At 38.9% G+C, this 12,370-nt stretch overlaps 1 protein-coding gene across 1 annotated transcript in view; it reads right to left on the reverse strand.

Moving 5' to 3' along the window:
• LOC103523301 (histone deacetylase 4-like) overlaps window positions 1-8,540 on the reverse strand; it is a 31,484-nt gene extending 22,944 nt beyond the window's left edge. Inside the window, exons 1-4 of the mRNA XM_026832885.1 lie at window positions 8,454-8,540; window positions 7,865-7,991; window positions 3,511-3,633; window positions 1,814-1,961 (exon numbers count right to left, since the gene is read on the reverse strand). Coding sequence (XP_026688686.1) covers window positions 1,814-1,961; window positions 3,511-3,633; window positions 7,865-7,991; window positions 8,454-8,540 — 485 coding nt within the window. The remainder of the gene's footprint in view (window positions 1-1,813; window positions 1,962-3,510; window positions 3,634-7,864; window positions 7,992-8,453) is intronic.
• Window positions 8,541-12,370: the final 3,830 nt, after the last annotated feature.

A 12,370-nucleotide genomic window follows, 5' to 3' on the forward strand; every position in this document is an offset into this window, starting at 1 on the left:
GTTTTGACTCTTTCTATTATATCTTTTACTTTTGTCTAATCGTGTGCTAATTAGTCTAACCACTATTTTTAGTTTGAATTTATTGTCAATACAACATATTGAACTGAACAAGAAAACTTCATATAAATTATTATAAATGGTATCCTCATAAACATTAAACGTCTGTAAAAGCAAGGCTTGATCACGAGGTTTATTGATTTTATACATGACTTTTCATTGGTATTTCAATATGAAGCATTCATTGGATTGATATGGTCTTGGAGCAAGCAACATGTTGCAAGCAGGTTTCACGACTGCCTATTACAACAATTTGTGCTCATTGGAAGGTTTATTGATTTTATACATGACTTTTCATTTGTATTTCAACATGAGGCCTTTGCAACATGTTACAAACATTTTGCATTGGATTGATATATTCTTGGAGCATGTTATATGTTGCCTTGAGTCATTATGCTTCACTGTATCACTGTAACATCCTCCATGTTGCCTCAGTGCTCTGGAGGCTATTTAAAATTATTTTTCGTCAAAGCTACCTTCGTTTCGTTTAGGAGCTATGCCGATCCCATAGGGACCTGCAAAAGCTCAATTCTACCGAACATTCAACGATCAATTTTTTTTTCTGTGTTGAACTTTGCAAATTTCATAAAAATCCCCATATGCATATGTAGAAAAACGTCATGTCGCAAAATTTATATCCCTACAACATGGCATGCTATGTTATATTTGGCAAACAGGTGCGAACAAAAAAGTACTATTGAAAAAGTCCTTAATTTCCATCGTGGTAACTTCGCATTAGGAATTGCATGTCATTTGTCTTGTGTGATTAATATTCCAACGTATGTAGTTTAACTCGTGTCAGAGAAAATTAGTAAAATGTGAGGGACGGAGAGACATGAAAAATCGTCAAATTAAAACTTGGGGAAAAAAAGTCATCATCATCATTATCCTGTTATTTGGCTCATTGTATCGTGTTCTCTATTTCACCAGGCTGGACAATTCGACAATACCGTCAATAATCATCATTATCCTGTTATTTGGCTCATTGTATCGTGTTCTCTATTTCACCAGGCTGGACAATTCGACAATACCGTCAATAATCCACATTTTCATTATCCTCTATCTGCACGACCATCAGGTGTTCAACTTTATGGGTCAAAGGCATCTAACAAACAACCAGGGTGTTCTCCCCCACTGTGGAAGAAAATGATCACCTTCCCCAGATTATCAACTCACAAATCGCGGAAAAGTGGCATCAAGACTAAATCCTAAACTTTTCTCACTTCCCAGATTTTTTATTCGCAAAAACCGGACTGGCATGAAAAATCGTCAAATTAAAACTTAGATCTAAATCCCAAACTTTTCCCATATCCCAGATTTTCTATAAATAAGTTGAAAAAAACCTCCTGTTTTCCTGTTTACCAGACGAGCGTCTGGACCACTACACCCCCGAGGCAGGTTATACAACATACCTATTCTATTCCTAGTTCATTAACATGACGTTTGAAATTTTGAATAATTATTTTATCGCAGTTCGTCATACTGACATACGTTAATGTCTTGGCTTAGGTAATGGCTATTTTAGTTTTTACGAGTTTCTAAGCAACACAATGTAACATCATGGTGTCGTGAAATTTTCAACATGAGGAGGTGGATGATGAGTTTAGGGTAGAGACAAAATGCACCCATTTTCAACGAAAAAGTGGCCCACAAAGTGAGTTTAAACTCGGTTTGAGTTTAACTATCGGATTAAGCAATCTGATTGGTTGATTTTTAAAAATTTCAGCTCATCAGATTAAACCGAGTTTAAACTCACTCTGTGGGCCACGGTTTCATTTGAATGATATTAAGATGAAGATCATATTTATTTACCTCTACAATAGGAGTATTTGCCCCAGAGGAAGTACTCAGCACTACGGTGGGAGAATTTGGTCCCGACTCCGGGGTACTACCAGAAGCATCAACTGAAAATAAACATGGCAAACGAGATTAGCACACCATTATTCTCAAAGAGGATCTCGGTGGAGAAGTTTGGAATTCTCATTTAAAAACTGCATCTAGATTGAGAAATTGGGATCTAAGTTCTAGCAGCATCTTGCATAAAGCGTCTGAGTACTCTGAGTGCAGACCATCACCAGTTTAAGCCCGACTTACATATGCCCGATAAGTCGACCAATATCCAGAACCGATAAATCCAAGTAGAGCCTTTGCAAAGGCGGATAAAATACTCTACTCTGATTGGACCATCAAATATTGGTCAGTCTAACGGCAGGTGTAAAACAGGTTTTAATAATACAGCATAAGTTGGTATACTTTATCTAGGCTTATATTCATACCAAATTCGGGAGATTTAAGCTTACCCTTTGAGGAAATATTTTCACAGACTTTGTTTACTAATTGAACAATCACAAAGAACAGCAATGTTTCCCCAAGGGTGGGGCTAAAATCTCTTCTATTTGCTTTGAATTATAAGCATAAAATAATGTGAAATAGACAGCATTTGTACTAATAGAATACGGTGCATTGCTCCATAAGACCATGGGCCCAACTACTAGCAAGAGCTAACTATCATTGGTAATAATAATGGCATCAAAAACCCTGCACCAGTAATAAGAAAGCGTAAAGATTACTAATTTCATGTGATATGATGCAGCTCTCCTAAAATTCCCTATCCTATTAAAGACTGAGTAACCAGATCTTCAGTCCCATTACCCATCGTCCCGAAATCGAACGGAGGACAGGATAGGAGAAAGCCTTATCTTTATGCTGTATTATTAAAAGCTGTTTTACACCTGCCGTTAGACTGACCAATATTTGATGGCCCAATCAGAGTAGAGTAATTTATCCGCCTTTGCAAAGGCTCTACTTGGATTTATCGGTTCTGGATATTGGTCGATTTATCGGGCATATGTAAGTCGGGCTTAAACTGGTGATGGTCTGCACTCAGACGCTTTTTGCAAGATGCTGCTAGAACTTAGATCCCAATTTCTCAATCTAGATGCAGTTTTCAAATGAGAATTCCAAACTTCTCCACCGAGATCCTCTTTGAGAATAATGGTGTGCTAATCTCGTTTGCCATGTTTATTTTCAGTTGATGAAGCCTTATCTGTTCAAGATTAAGTTCGCCCCGGGGCGGGAATCGAACCCGAGACCTAGCACTTAGAAGGCAGGCGCGCTAACTCCAAGCTAACTAGACTGGCCTTATTTTAACTTTCCTTACTTTGTCATGGACACTCGTTGCTGTGTTAAAAGCCCAGAAGAGGTTAGGTAGTAGAACAGCCGCGGTAGACGATAAAAGTACACAGAAAAGTCCGTCTTTTTTCGGTGTATTTTTATTGTCTACCGCGGCTATTCTACCTTTTCCGTGCTTTCAAAACAGCAACGAGTGTCCATGATAAAGTCCAATTAATGTACTGACCGTTGTAATGAACTCTCAAGAATATGTAAGATTTTTTATGAAGGGATATGTAAACTTTCCACTAAATTTTCAGACAGTGGGTGAGGGCAACTTACTTGTGAGCTGAGATTTTCGCTTGACCAGAACCCGTTGCTCTCTACGCCGGGTTAGTGGACTAACGCGCGAGGTTTCGAACACGCGATGCTTGAGGCGTTGTTTCAGAAGGTTAGGCTCGGAGGCTAAGGCACAAATACACGGAGGAGGGAAATATGGGTTAGTATTTGCACGCGGGGTTAGTACGATGCGACGGGCGGGGGAAAACTATGCCATGAGTCCGTGGAGGGGGGAATGAGGGTGTGGATTTAGAGGTCACAAAGGCGCTGGAAAGCGTGAACGAAAGAGGCAGGTTGTAAGGTTGGGTTGGGGCAATTTTGAGACACCTAGTTTAATGAAAATAATAATGGTTATTTATTTATACTGCTCGCATAGGACTGAAAAGTCCCTTTACTCTAGCAGTAGGACGTCCAACTGTCTCCAGATAGAACAGATCACACTGAATGTACATATTGTATAACAATATACATTGCATGAGTGTGTCATCTCCACACTAGATGGAAAATCATAGGAAAATAAAATGAATCATCATCCCATTGTGTTTCCTTTAATTAGAATACAAGGGTACATTACATATGAATATAACTAAGTAGGCAGTAGTGTAACGCAAGATAGGGCCTAAAATTATTTTCCGGGTTTCAATTTTCAACACAGTCACCGTCCAGAACTTTCTGCACGGATTCGATTTCAACACAATTTACGAGGTCTTGGATTAGATGATTAAACGAGTATTTGGATTAGAGGATTTAACGAGAACTTAGATTAGAGGTTTAAAGGAAGGCTAGGATAAGAGGATTGGCCTTCATCCGGATATGGATTTCAACTATAAGTGTGGTTCACCACATGAGTTGCTGGCCATTTCGGAGTGCCCTCTCTCTTGTGAGGAGGGTTGAAATCCCACCGAAATAGGCCGGATGGCCCAAAGCCTTACATGGCCTTAGCAGTTGAAAGGGTTACCCTTACATGGCTTTGTTAAACCGCATTAACATCATATTGACTCATTTAACAATATTAAACCAAGTGAATGGGTCCTAATCTATTTAAATTGTTCAAAACACGGTCTAGACCTCTAGACTGGAAGACTTTTCAATGCCAATAACAAATTCGTGAATGCAAAATTTATAATTTATGTCTTTCTGACCCGCTCATAATTATTAATCACCGGACTAATAATATCTACAGGTAGAGTTCCGTCAGAAGTTAATACTAAGCTAGCTCCCAGGCTTACTCTACAGTACGATGCTTCAGGGACGGTACACCCTAACAGGGCACCATCCCATAAACTTCGCCTGTAAACTTGTCAAGAACTTAACCTAATTTATTAGTTGCGAACCTCGCCAATGAAACTCGCGTTGTTCCGAGCTAAACATTTTGTAAAAGCTTTACATGGACAAATTCATTCACATATCGTCATATTCAGTATGTCTGATTAAACTTGAAAAACTCAGATTTTGATTGGTGGAAAATTGATTGTAAAAAAGTATATTGCTACTATATCTCCCAGTTCATAATTGAATTATACCAGATACAAGTTTAGCATACCATTGCCCATATATCCCATACTGGCATAGCAAACCCCCCAAAGCTTAATAATAATAAACCTTTCCTCCAAGAACAAACAAAGGTAGGCAAGTTAAAAATTCAATTAACTTTCTATTAGTCATGCTTCCCATTTTAGAGTTGAACAATAATCTTGTTTCACTCCCAGTTGAATTTATTGCTGACTTCGCGGATTAGATTAACAACTAAAACCAAGTCTTTATCCCTTAACTCGGATTTTGATTGGTGGAAAATTGATTGTAAAAAAGTATGTTGCTACTATATCTCCCAAGTATACCCACTATATCCAGTTCATAATTGAATTATACCAGATACAAGTTTAGCATTCCATTGCCCATATATCCCATACTGGCATAGCAAACCCCCCAAAGCTTAATAAACCTTTCCTCCAAGAACAAACAAAGGTAGGCAAGTTAAAAATTCAATCAACTTTCTATTAGTCATGCTTCCCATTTTAGAATTGAACAATAATCTTGTTTCACTCCCAGTTGAATTTATTGCTGACTTCGCGGATTAGATTAACAACTAAAACCAAGTCTTTATCCCTTGGGTCTGATTTGGGTTGTTGGAATGCTGTATCATAGTGTCGAGCTTCGCGATATAGAGTTCAATATTAGAGGTCCGGAACCCAGTCACTCGATTGGTCTTCCGGCACCCTTGTTTTTTTCTCAGTAGACGTTCGCGCGCCTCTCGGCATACTTGATATAACTTGTTTATACTGCCCGAATAGTAAAAGTCCCTTTACCCCAGCCATCTAAACAAGGTCTCGTATATTTGATAGGATAATGATAAATACATGATAACAACTAGCAACACTATCATGATTGTGCGATACCTACTTGTGAAGGGGAGGTAGGAGTCTCATATAACAAAATCCAAGACAACCAAACTAAACCAAGTTCCATGTGCCAGATAATAAATTGATAACAATCATAACATAAGTCTGTTTCCGTCATCAAACACAGTTCTCTGTCATGGTTAAACCACAACCAATACCACTAATACCAGCTGTGGTTGTGTGATCGATTCTCTTGAGTGCCTTTCTGGTACACTAGTTTACCAAGGTGTCACTTGCAATTCAGAGAAGTTGTATTTTTCTTACGGAAACGGAAACTATTCCTATGGCGCCCCATTTTGGATTTCCTATGGTTTAGTACAGGCAAGGGGAAACGAGCTTCAGGAGAGGAGAAATTTCGAAAGGAAAAAATGACTAGATTCGACCACTGACGTCACACCCCCGCAGGAATATTTTAGGGCCTCGAAATTTAGTAACATTTGGATTTGGAGCATCCACTCCCCTTAACCCAAAATTGACCTCAAAATATACACCACTGGATTCAAGCAAAGTTTCAGGAGAGGAGAAATTTCGAAAGGAAAAAATGACTAGATTCGACCACTGACGTCACACCCCCACAGGAATATTTTGGGGCCCCGAAATTTAGTAACATTTGGATTTGGAGCATCCACTCCCCTTAACCCAAAATTGACCTCAAAATATACACCACTGGATTCAAGCAAAGTTGTGACGGGTATTTGGCCGCCACTGACACCCAGACCGTCTGACAGACCTAGGTCTATGAGACCGCGGCAGTCTATCAGGTCTGAGCGTGAAGGTGGGTATAACAGAGATTAGAGAAGTAAATGACATTGACTTCACTTTGGTTCTTTTTATTGATCTACTCCTGGCCTAATCTCATTTCAATGGTAATAAGAATAAGACAGACATCACGTTTTTCAAAGAAAAAGACCACGCCATACTTGACCCAAAGACCAGCAATAAAATAGCAATTAAAACCATTAACACAAAACCCTGATAAAAAAATAATCACGGGTCTCTGAACTGCAGTGACTAATACTAATTCTGTCTGATCTCTAGATCTAAGAGACCGCGGCAGTCTATCAGGTCTGAGCGTGAAGGTGGGTATAACAGAGATTAGAGAAGTAAATGACTTCACTTTGGTTCTTTTTATTAATCTACCCCTGGCCTAATCCCATTTCAATGGTAATAAGAACAAGACAGACATCACGTTTTTCAAAGAAAAAGACCACGCCATACTTGACCCAAAGACCAGCAATAAAATAACAATTAAAACCATTAACACAAAACCCTGATAAAAAAATAATCACGGGTCTCTGAACTGCAGTGACTAATACTAATTCTGTCTGATCTCTAATCTTATCTTATCGCTAAATCTATTGCAATTTTGATAATACTGTATGCGGCAAACACTCAGGTTTATACTTGTACGCGAGAAACAGATTGCATTTCAGTCTAAATAGACTGATAAGTCTGATAACACTACAATTAACTAATAACAGTTATAACAATATTAGAATGATATTATGATGACAAAAAAAAAAAAAAAAAAAAAAAAAAAAAAAAAAAAAAAATTTTTTTTTATTTATTTTTTGATGTTTCTACTAGGAAGAAAAACACAGAAGTTTGTGTGTGTGAGAAAGGCAGAGAGAGAAAAAGAAAGGGATGGATGGAAGGGAGAGGTAGGGGAGAGAAGAGGGAGAGGAGGAGGAAGGTAGGAAGAGGGAGAGAGAGAAAGGGGGGAAAAAGCGTGAAGTGAGAGGAAAGAAGAGAGATGTTTCTTGTTATTTACAAATGCGTAAAGTCTTCACGATTATGTCATTCTTTAGGACAAATTAAGATACATAATCAACATATTTCACACAGTAAAAAACAAAAAAACAAAACAAAACTACTGGATGAACTCACAAAAAATCAAAACAAATTTGTATATAGGGTGTAAACGCATGCAAAAATACGCATGAGAGTGGAGCATTTACCTGTCTTCCTGAGAGGGAATTCTTCCTCTGTATATTTGCCTAGAACGTTGAGACGGTATGGTGGAGTGCTGGGGTCAGACTGGGCTAATCCTCCATTCCTGTGAAATAAACATGAATAATATTTATACTTTATTTGTATTTAAAAAATATTAATTTAAGTAAACCTTGTTACAATGCATCGATATTTCATTTGCAGTGGCGTACATGCTTTCCATTTCATCTTGTTTAACATATTGATGCCCACACGTTTGCCCACACGTTATTCCACTAGCCGTTCAGCAGTATGGTGTGAAATCGATTGGATACATGGATATCTCTGTATCTAGGAAGGGGAACTTTAGACATTTCTGCATACAATATTGACGAAAATTCTGATGCAATCCCCGCCTGGTGATTTATTTGAAATGAAAGTTACAAGTGTGGCCAAAGTCGTAGTAAAGCTCCAATAAGTTCTCAATGACACATTCGCAGAACTCCTAACCATAATTCCTCCTATAACACACCAGTCAATGTGTCTATGGCAATAAAAATATGACTAATTTATACGTTTATTGTAACCAGAAATGCCTCCCTTCAGGGCCGAACTTACAATAACTCCCAAGCTATTGTCAACACCCAAAACCGAACCTTTTACTTTGGAATGCAGAGGTCGGGCTGCAGTATCGGGTTGAATCATGGTTCTAAAAACATGGACCACTCACCTGCAGTATCTGTTGCTGGAATGCCTGGTCATGTCCGTTGGTGACATGAATCATGTCAATCTCCTGACTGTTATGTCTCCTGGCTGCGGTGGGACTAGACAGTGGGGACTCCCCCGTCACATCTGAGAACATCAGGAAAAGGAAAACCGATGGAGAATTTTAATTTATCTACTATACCTGCCACCAGACTTTTAACTTAACCCTCAACATCTTCACACCGACAAGGTCTTCGTAGATTCGTAGAACCCATCCTTTAGGACTGTTTGCCCCTACACCTAAGCCTCAGATTGGGCTTTTCGTGTGACAAGGTCTTACTTTGAGATGCTGCCTCAGCTGCTGTTCATGCTGCATCAGGAAAAGGATAGTTACATTAGTTACTGTTTTAGTGCAATAGTCCTCAACTAAATAACTAAAATGGACGTGGCACACAAGGGATCAAGAAGAGACCGCCTTAACATAATAATAGTTGCTGTTAGTGAACGGATGAATCGGCAATAATTACTATCATATAAACGATTATGAAGGTGGTTTTGGTTAATCTGATAAATCGAGGACTTAAAAAAAAAGAAAGAAAAAAAAATCGTCAAGTGCAACTTCTGCTTGATCACTATTTTTAACAAGTTGTTTGGATACCAACTCAGAATAACATATAAACGATTATGAAGGTGGTTTTGGTTAATCTGATAAAATAAATCGAGGACTTAAAAAAAAGAAAGAAAAAAAAATCGTCAAGTGCAACTTCTGCTTGATCACTATTTTTAACAAGTTGTTTGGATACCAACTCAGAATAAACATCGTATAGTAATGAAGTAATGGGGGTAGGGCAAGTAGCTAGGCACGGTAATAATCATAAATCACTGAGGCTAATTGGTTCTGGATCCCCTCACCTTGAGTACCAAATAAATGTAGGGCAAGTAGCTAGGCACGGTAATAATCATAAATCACTGAGGCTAATTGGTTCTGGATCCCCTCACCTTGAGTACCAAATAAATTCTCTACACTGGGGCAGGTTACACGCCTATGGCACAAATACCTACTGATCCTAAATGTATTTGCCTTACATCCTTTGCCCTAGCATTTGAGATAAAGATCCCATTTAACTTGGCTTTAGATAAGAGATCTCCGGCAAAGGGAACAGATCTTGGACTGCTATCTAGGAACAGTAAAGGTATGTGGCGTGGCTTTATAAGAACGCGATTTGATCGATGCGTGACAGTGATTAAAAGCTTAGGCAGGTCGATATTGACACGCGTTTTTCCTATTGGAAATATAGAAGGAGTGGTCAATTATTCTGACACAGACAATTCATGATAAGTACCCCCATCTACAAGAACCTAGGAAACTGTCAATCTTACATCACCGTCCAATTCAGAACCACCAAAACCAAACCACTTCAGAACCAAACATGTAAATTATAAAAGAAAACCATGGGTGTATTTACAAACCTAAAGGCAGCATTGAAAAGCAGCAAAGTCTTCGGGAAAAAAGATTCAAATAAGGTGATTAACACTCAGAGAGTTTCTTCAAGTTTCGGAGAGGCATAAAAGTATTTAAGAAAAAACTAGGTTTAGTAGCACAGAGTCTTCCAAAATATCCTCATAAAACACAACTTTCAGGAGAAACGAATTCAGGCGACACCAATAGCAATGAAACAAGGGATCTCGAAACTTTATGAAAGCTCTAAAACGCGACTTGGACAGCTTTTTGAAAACTACGTAAAGAAAATGAAAGATAGGATCAACAAGTCCCACAAAACACTTGTCACAACGTTAAACCTCCGCGGACCCTCTCGGAACGAACTTGAAAATGAAACTGCCACTGAAGTCCCCAATTTTGATCCTTAACAAGTGAACAACATCCTAAACAACACAAGCTAAAAATAGCCGCATGGGAACCGTACACTAAAATCACAGATTTGTCTCCAAAGAAAGTAAACAAACATAATTTATAAACAAGGGTAGGGTAATAAATGTAATAATATACAGACGGAGATCAGGTTCATTCAAAGTCCCATATGGTGCACAAACAATTTGAGGGCGTGGGAACCTCTAACCTAACCTACGACATACGATTATGTTACGAAGTATTAGATCGCCAAAAATAAAAGTGCTTCTCTGATGTGCTTGTACTTTCGAGGGTAGGGTAATAAATGTAATAATACAGACGGAGATCAGGTTCATTCAAAGATTTCAAAGTCCCATATGGTGCACAAACAATTTGAGGGCGTGGGAACCTCTAACCTAACCTACTACATACGATTATGTTACGAAGTATTAGATCGCCAAAAATAAAAGTGCTTCTCTGATGTGCTTGTACTTTCGACCAGGACTTCTGTTTTAGGAGGAGGCTCGTGAGAGAGTTTTAATGTACTTCTCCGCTCCAATAAAAACATTACGAATTTTCATCCGTAAATTAATGGTTTCTTCTAATTAAATTGATACCAAGGGCAAGGAAAACCTAGACCCTTGACAAATGGAGTGTGCCTGAAGGCTTGTGATGTGTTTCAATCCACTCGACCCCAATTTTATTGATTTTAAAGTACCTATACAATGTGCACTTATGTCTTATGTACAATTGTACATCATCACAATAAGTATATCAATAACTAAGAGTACTATCTATGCCACCCCTCCCACCTCTTGTAACGCAACTGTTATTCTTGGTACAACATGCACACATCATCGCTGAAACTCGTGAGCTCAAAGGAGTGACCCTGGATGCTGATTCTTTAGGAAATATCAGTTCTTATTGGCCGACAGAGCTTGTTAACATTGCCTAACATAACTCTGTGGGCTTGTCCACCAATAGCGTCCGTTTGGAGTGGTTTAACACAGGTTAACACAGGTTATGGAATATATGGAGTGTCATTTTCACTGTCAATTCTGAAATTAAACAAAAATGTGACTCCAGTTCTAACTCGATAATTTTGCATTTGATTTGTCAGTTTATTTTAGCATAAGTTTCGAATGGTTTATCCGATTCTGATGAAATTTGCCAAAAATGTTCGACACACGAAGGACATTAAAAGACCCGCAGTCCCATGTAGCAGACGCAATGGCAACATTTTTACCTTAAAGTAGCGAAGAGAAATCATTTCAACGTTGACTACTTAGAGCTTCAGTGTCACCCCTTCAAGTCTCCGATTGAGTTCTACAGGTCGTATTATTTATATCTATGCCGTATAGCGTATAATATCTCTAGTAGCGCAATCAAACTTTAATCGCTAAGGTTATGATGGGCCATAGGCCGTGTTATTAGGAAGAGCATAAATGACAGAGCACTGCGACCTGAGTCACTCACGAAGCTACCGGTGCATCCAAATACACCGAGCAGCCCCACACACAAATTATATTAATCCGACAAAATGAACGCGAATTAAATTAAATTAACTGGAACCCTCCGCTGACCCTCGCGCTTGCCATGAGAACTTCATTATTCTCGATATTCACAGATGAGAACGAAATATTTGGAACCTTGCCTGACCTGCCTTTATCTCACTCAGAATAATGTAGCCGGAGATAAACGAGTCTCTTTAGTGCTCCATGTCCCAATGCCCCGGACACAACCAAGAAAAAGAGCCCAATATTTCACATGGGAAACTCGACCAGTGAAAGCGCTGACCAGCTGGAAAGGTGTGTCCAAACATAGTCGACCGGCCGTCGATTGACGAGGTGAATCTATGTTGTGCAGGCAGTGTGGACGATTCAGTCGATGTCGATCGACGGCCGGTCGACTATGTGTGGACACAGCTTAATATTTCACATAGGAAACAATGGATCAGTGAAAGCGCTGACCAGCATAGTGT

The sequence above is a fragment of the Diaphorina citri genome, unplaced genomic scaffold, assembly GCF_000475195.1.
Source record: "Diaphorina citri unplaced genomic scaffold, Diaci psyllid genome assembly version 1.1 scaffold83, whole genome shotgun sequence".
Lineage (NCBI taxonomy): Eukaryota > Metazoa > Arthropoda > Insecta > Hemiptera > Psyllidae > Diaphorina > Diaphorina citri.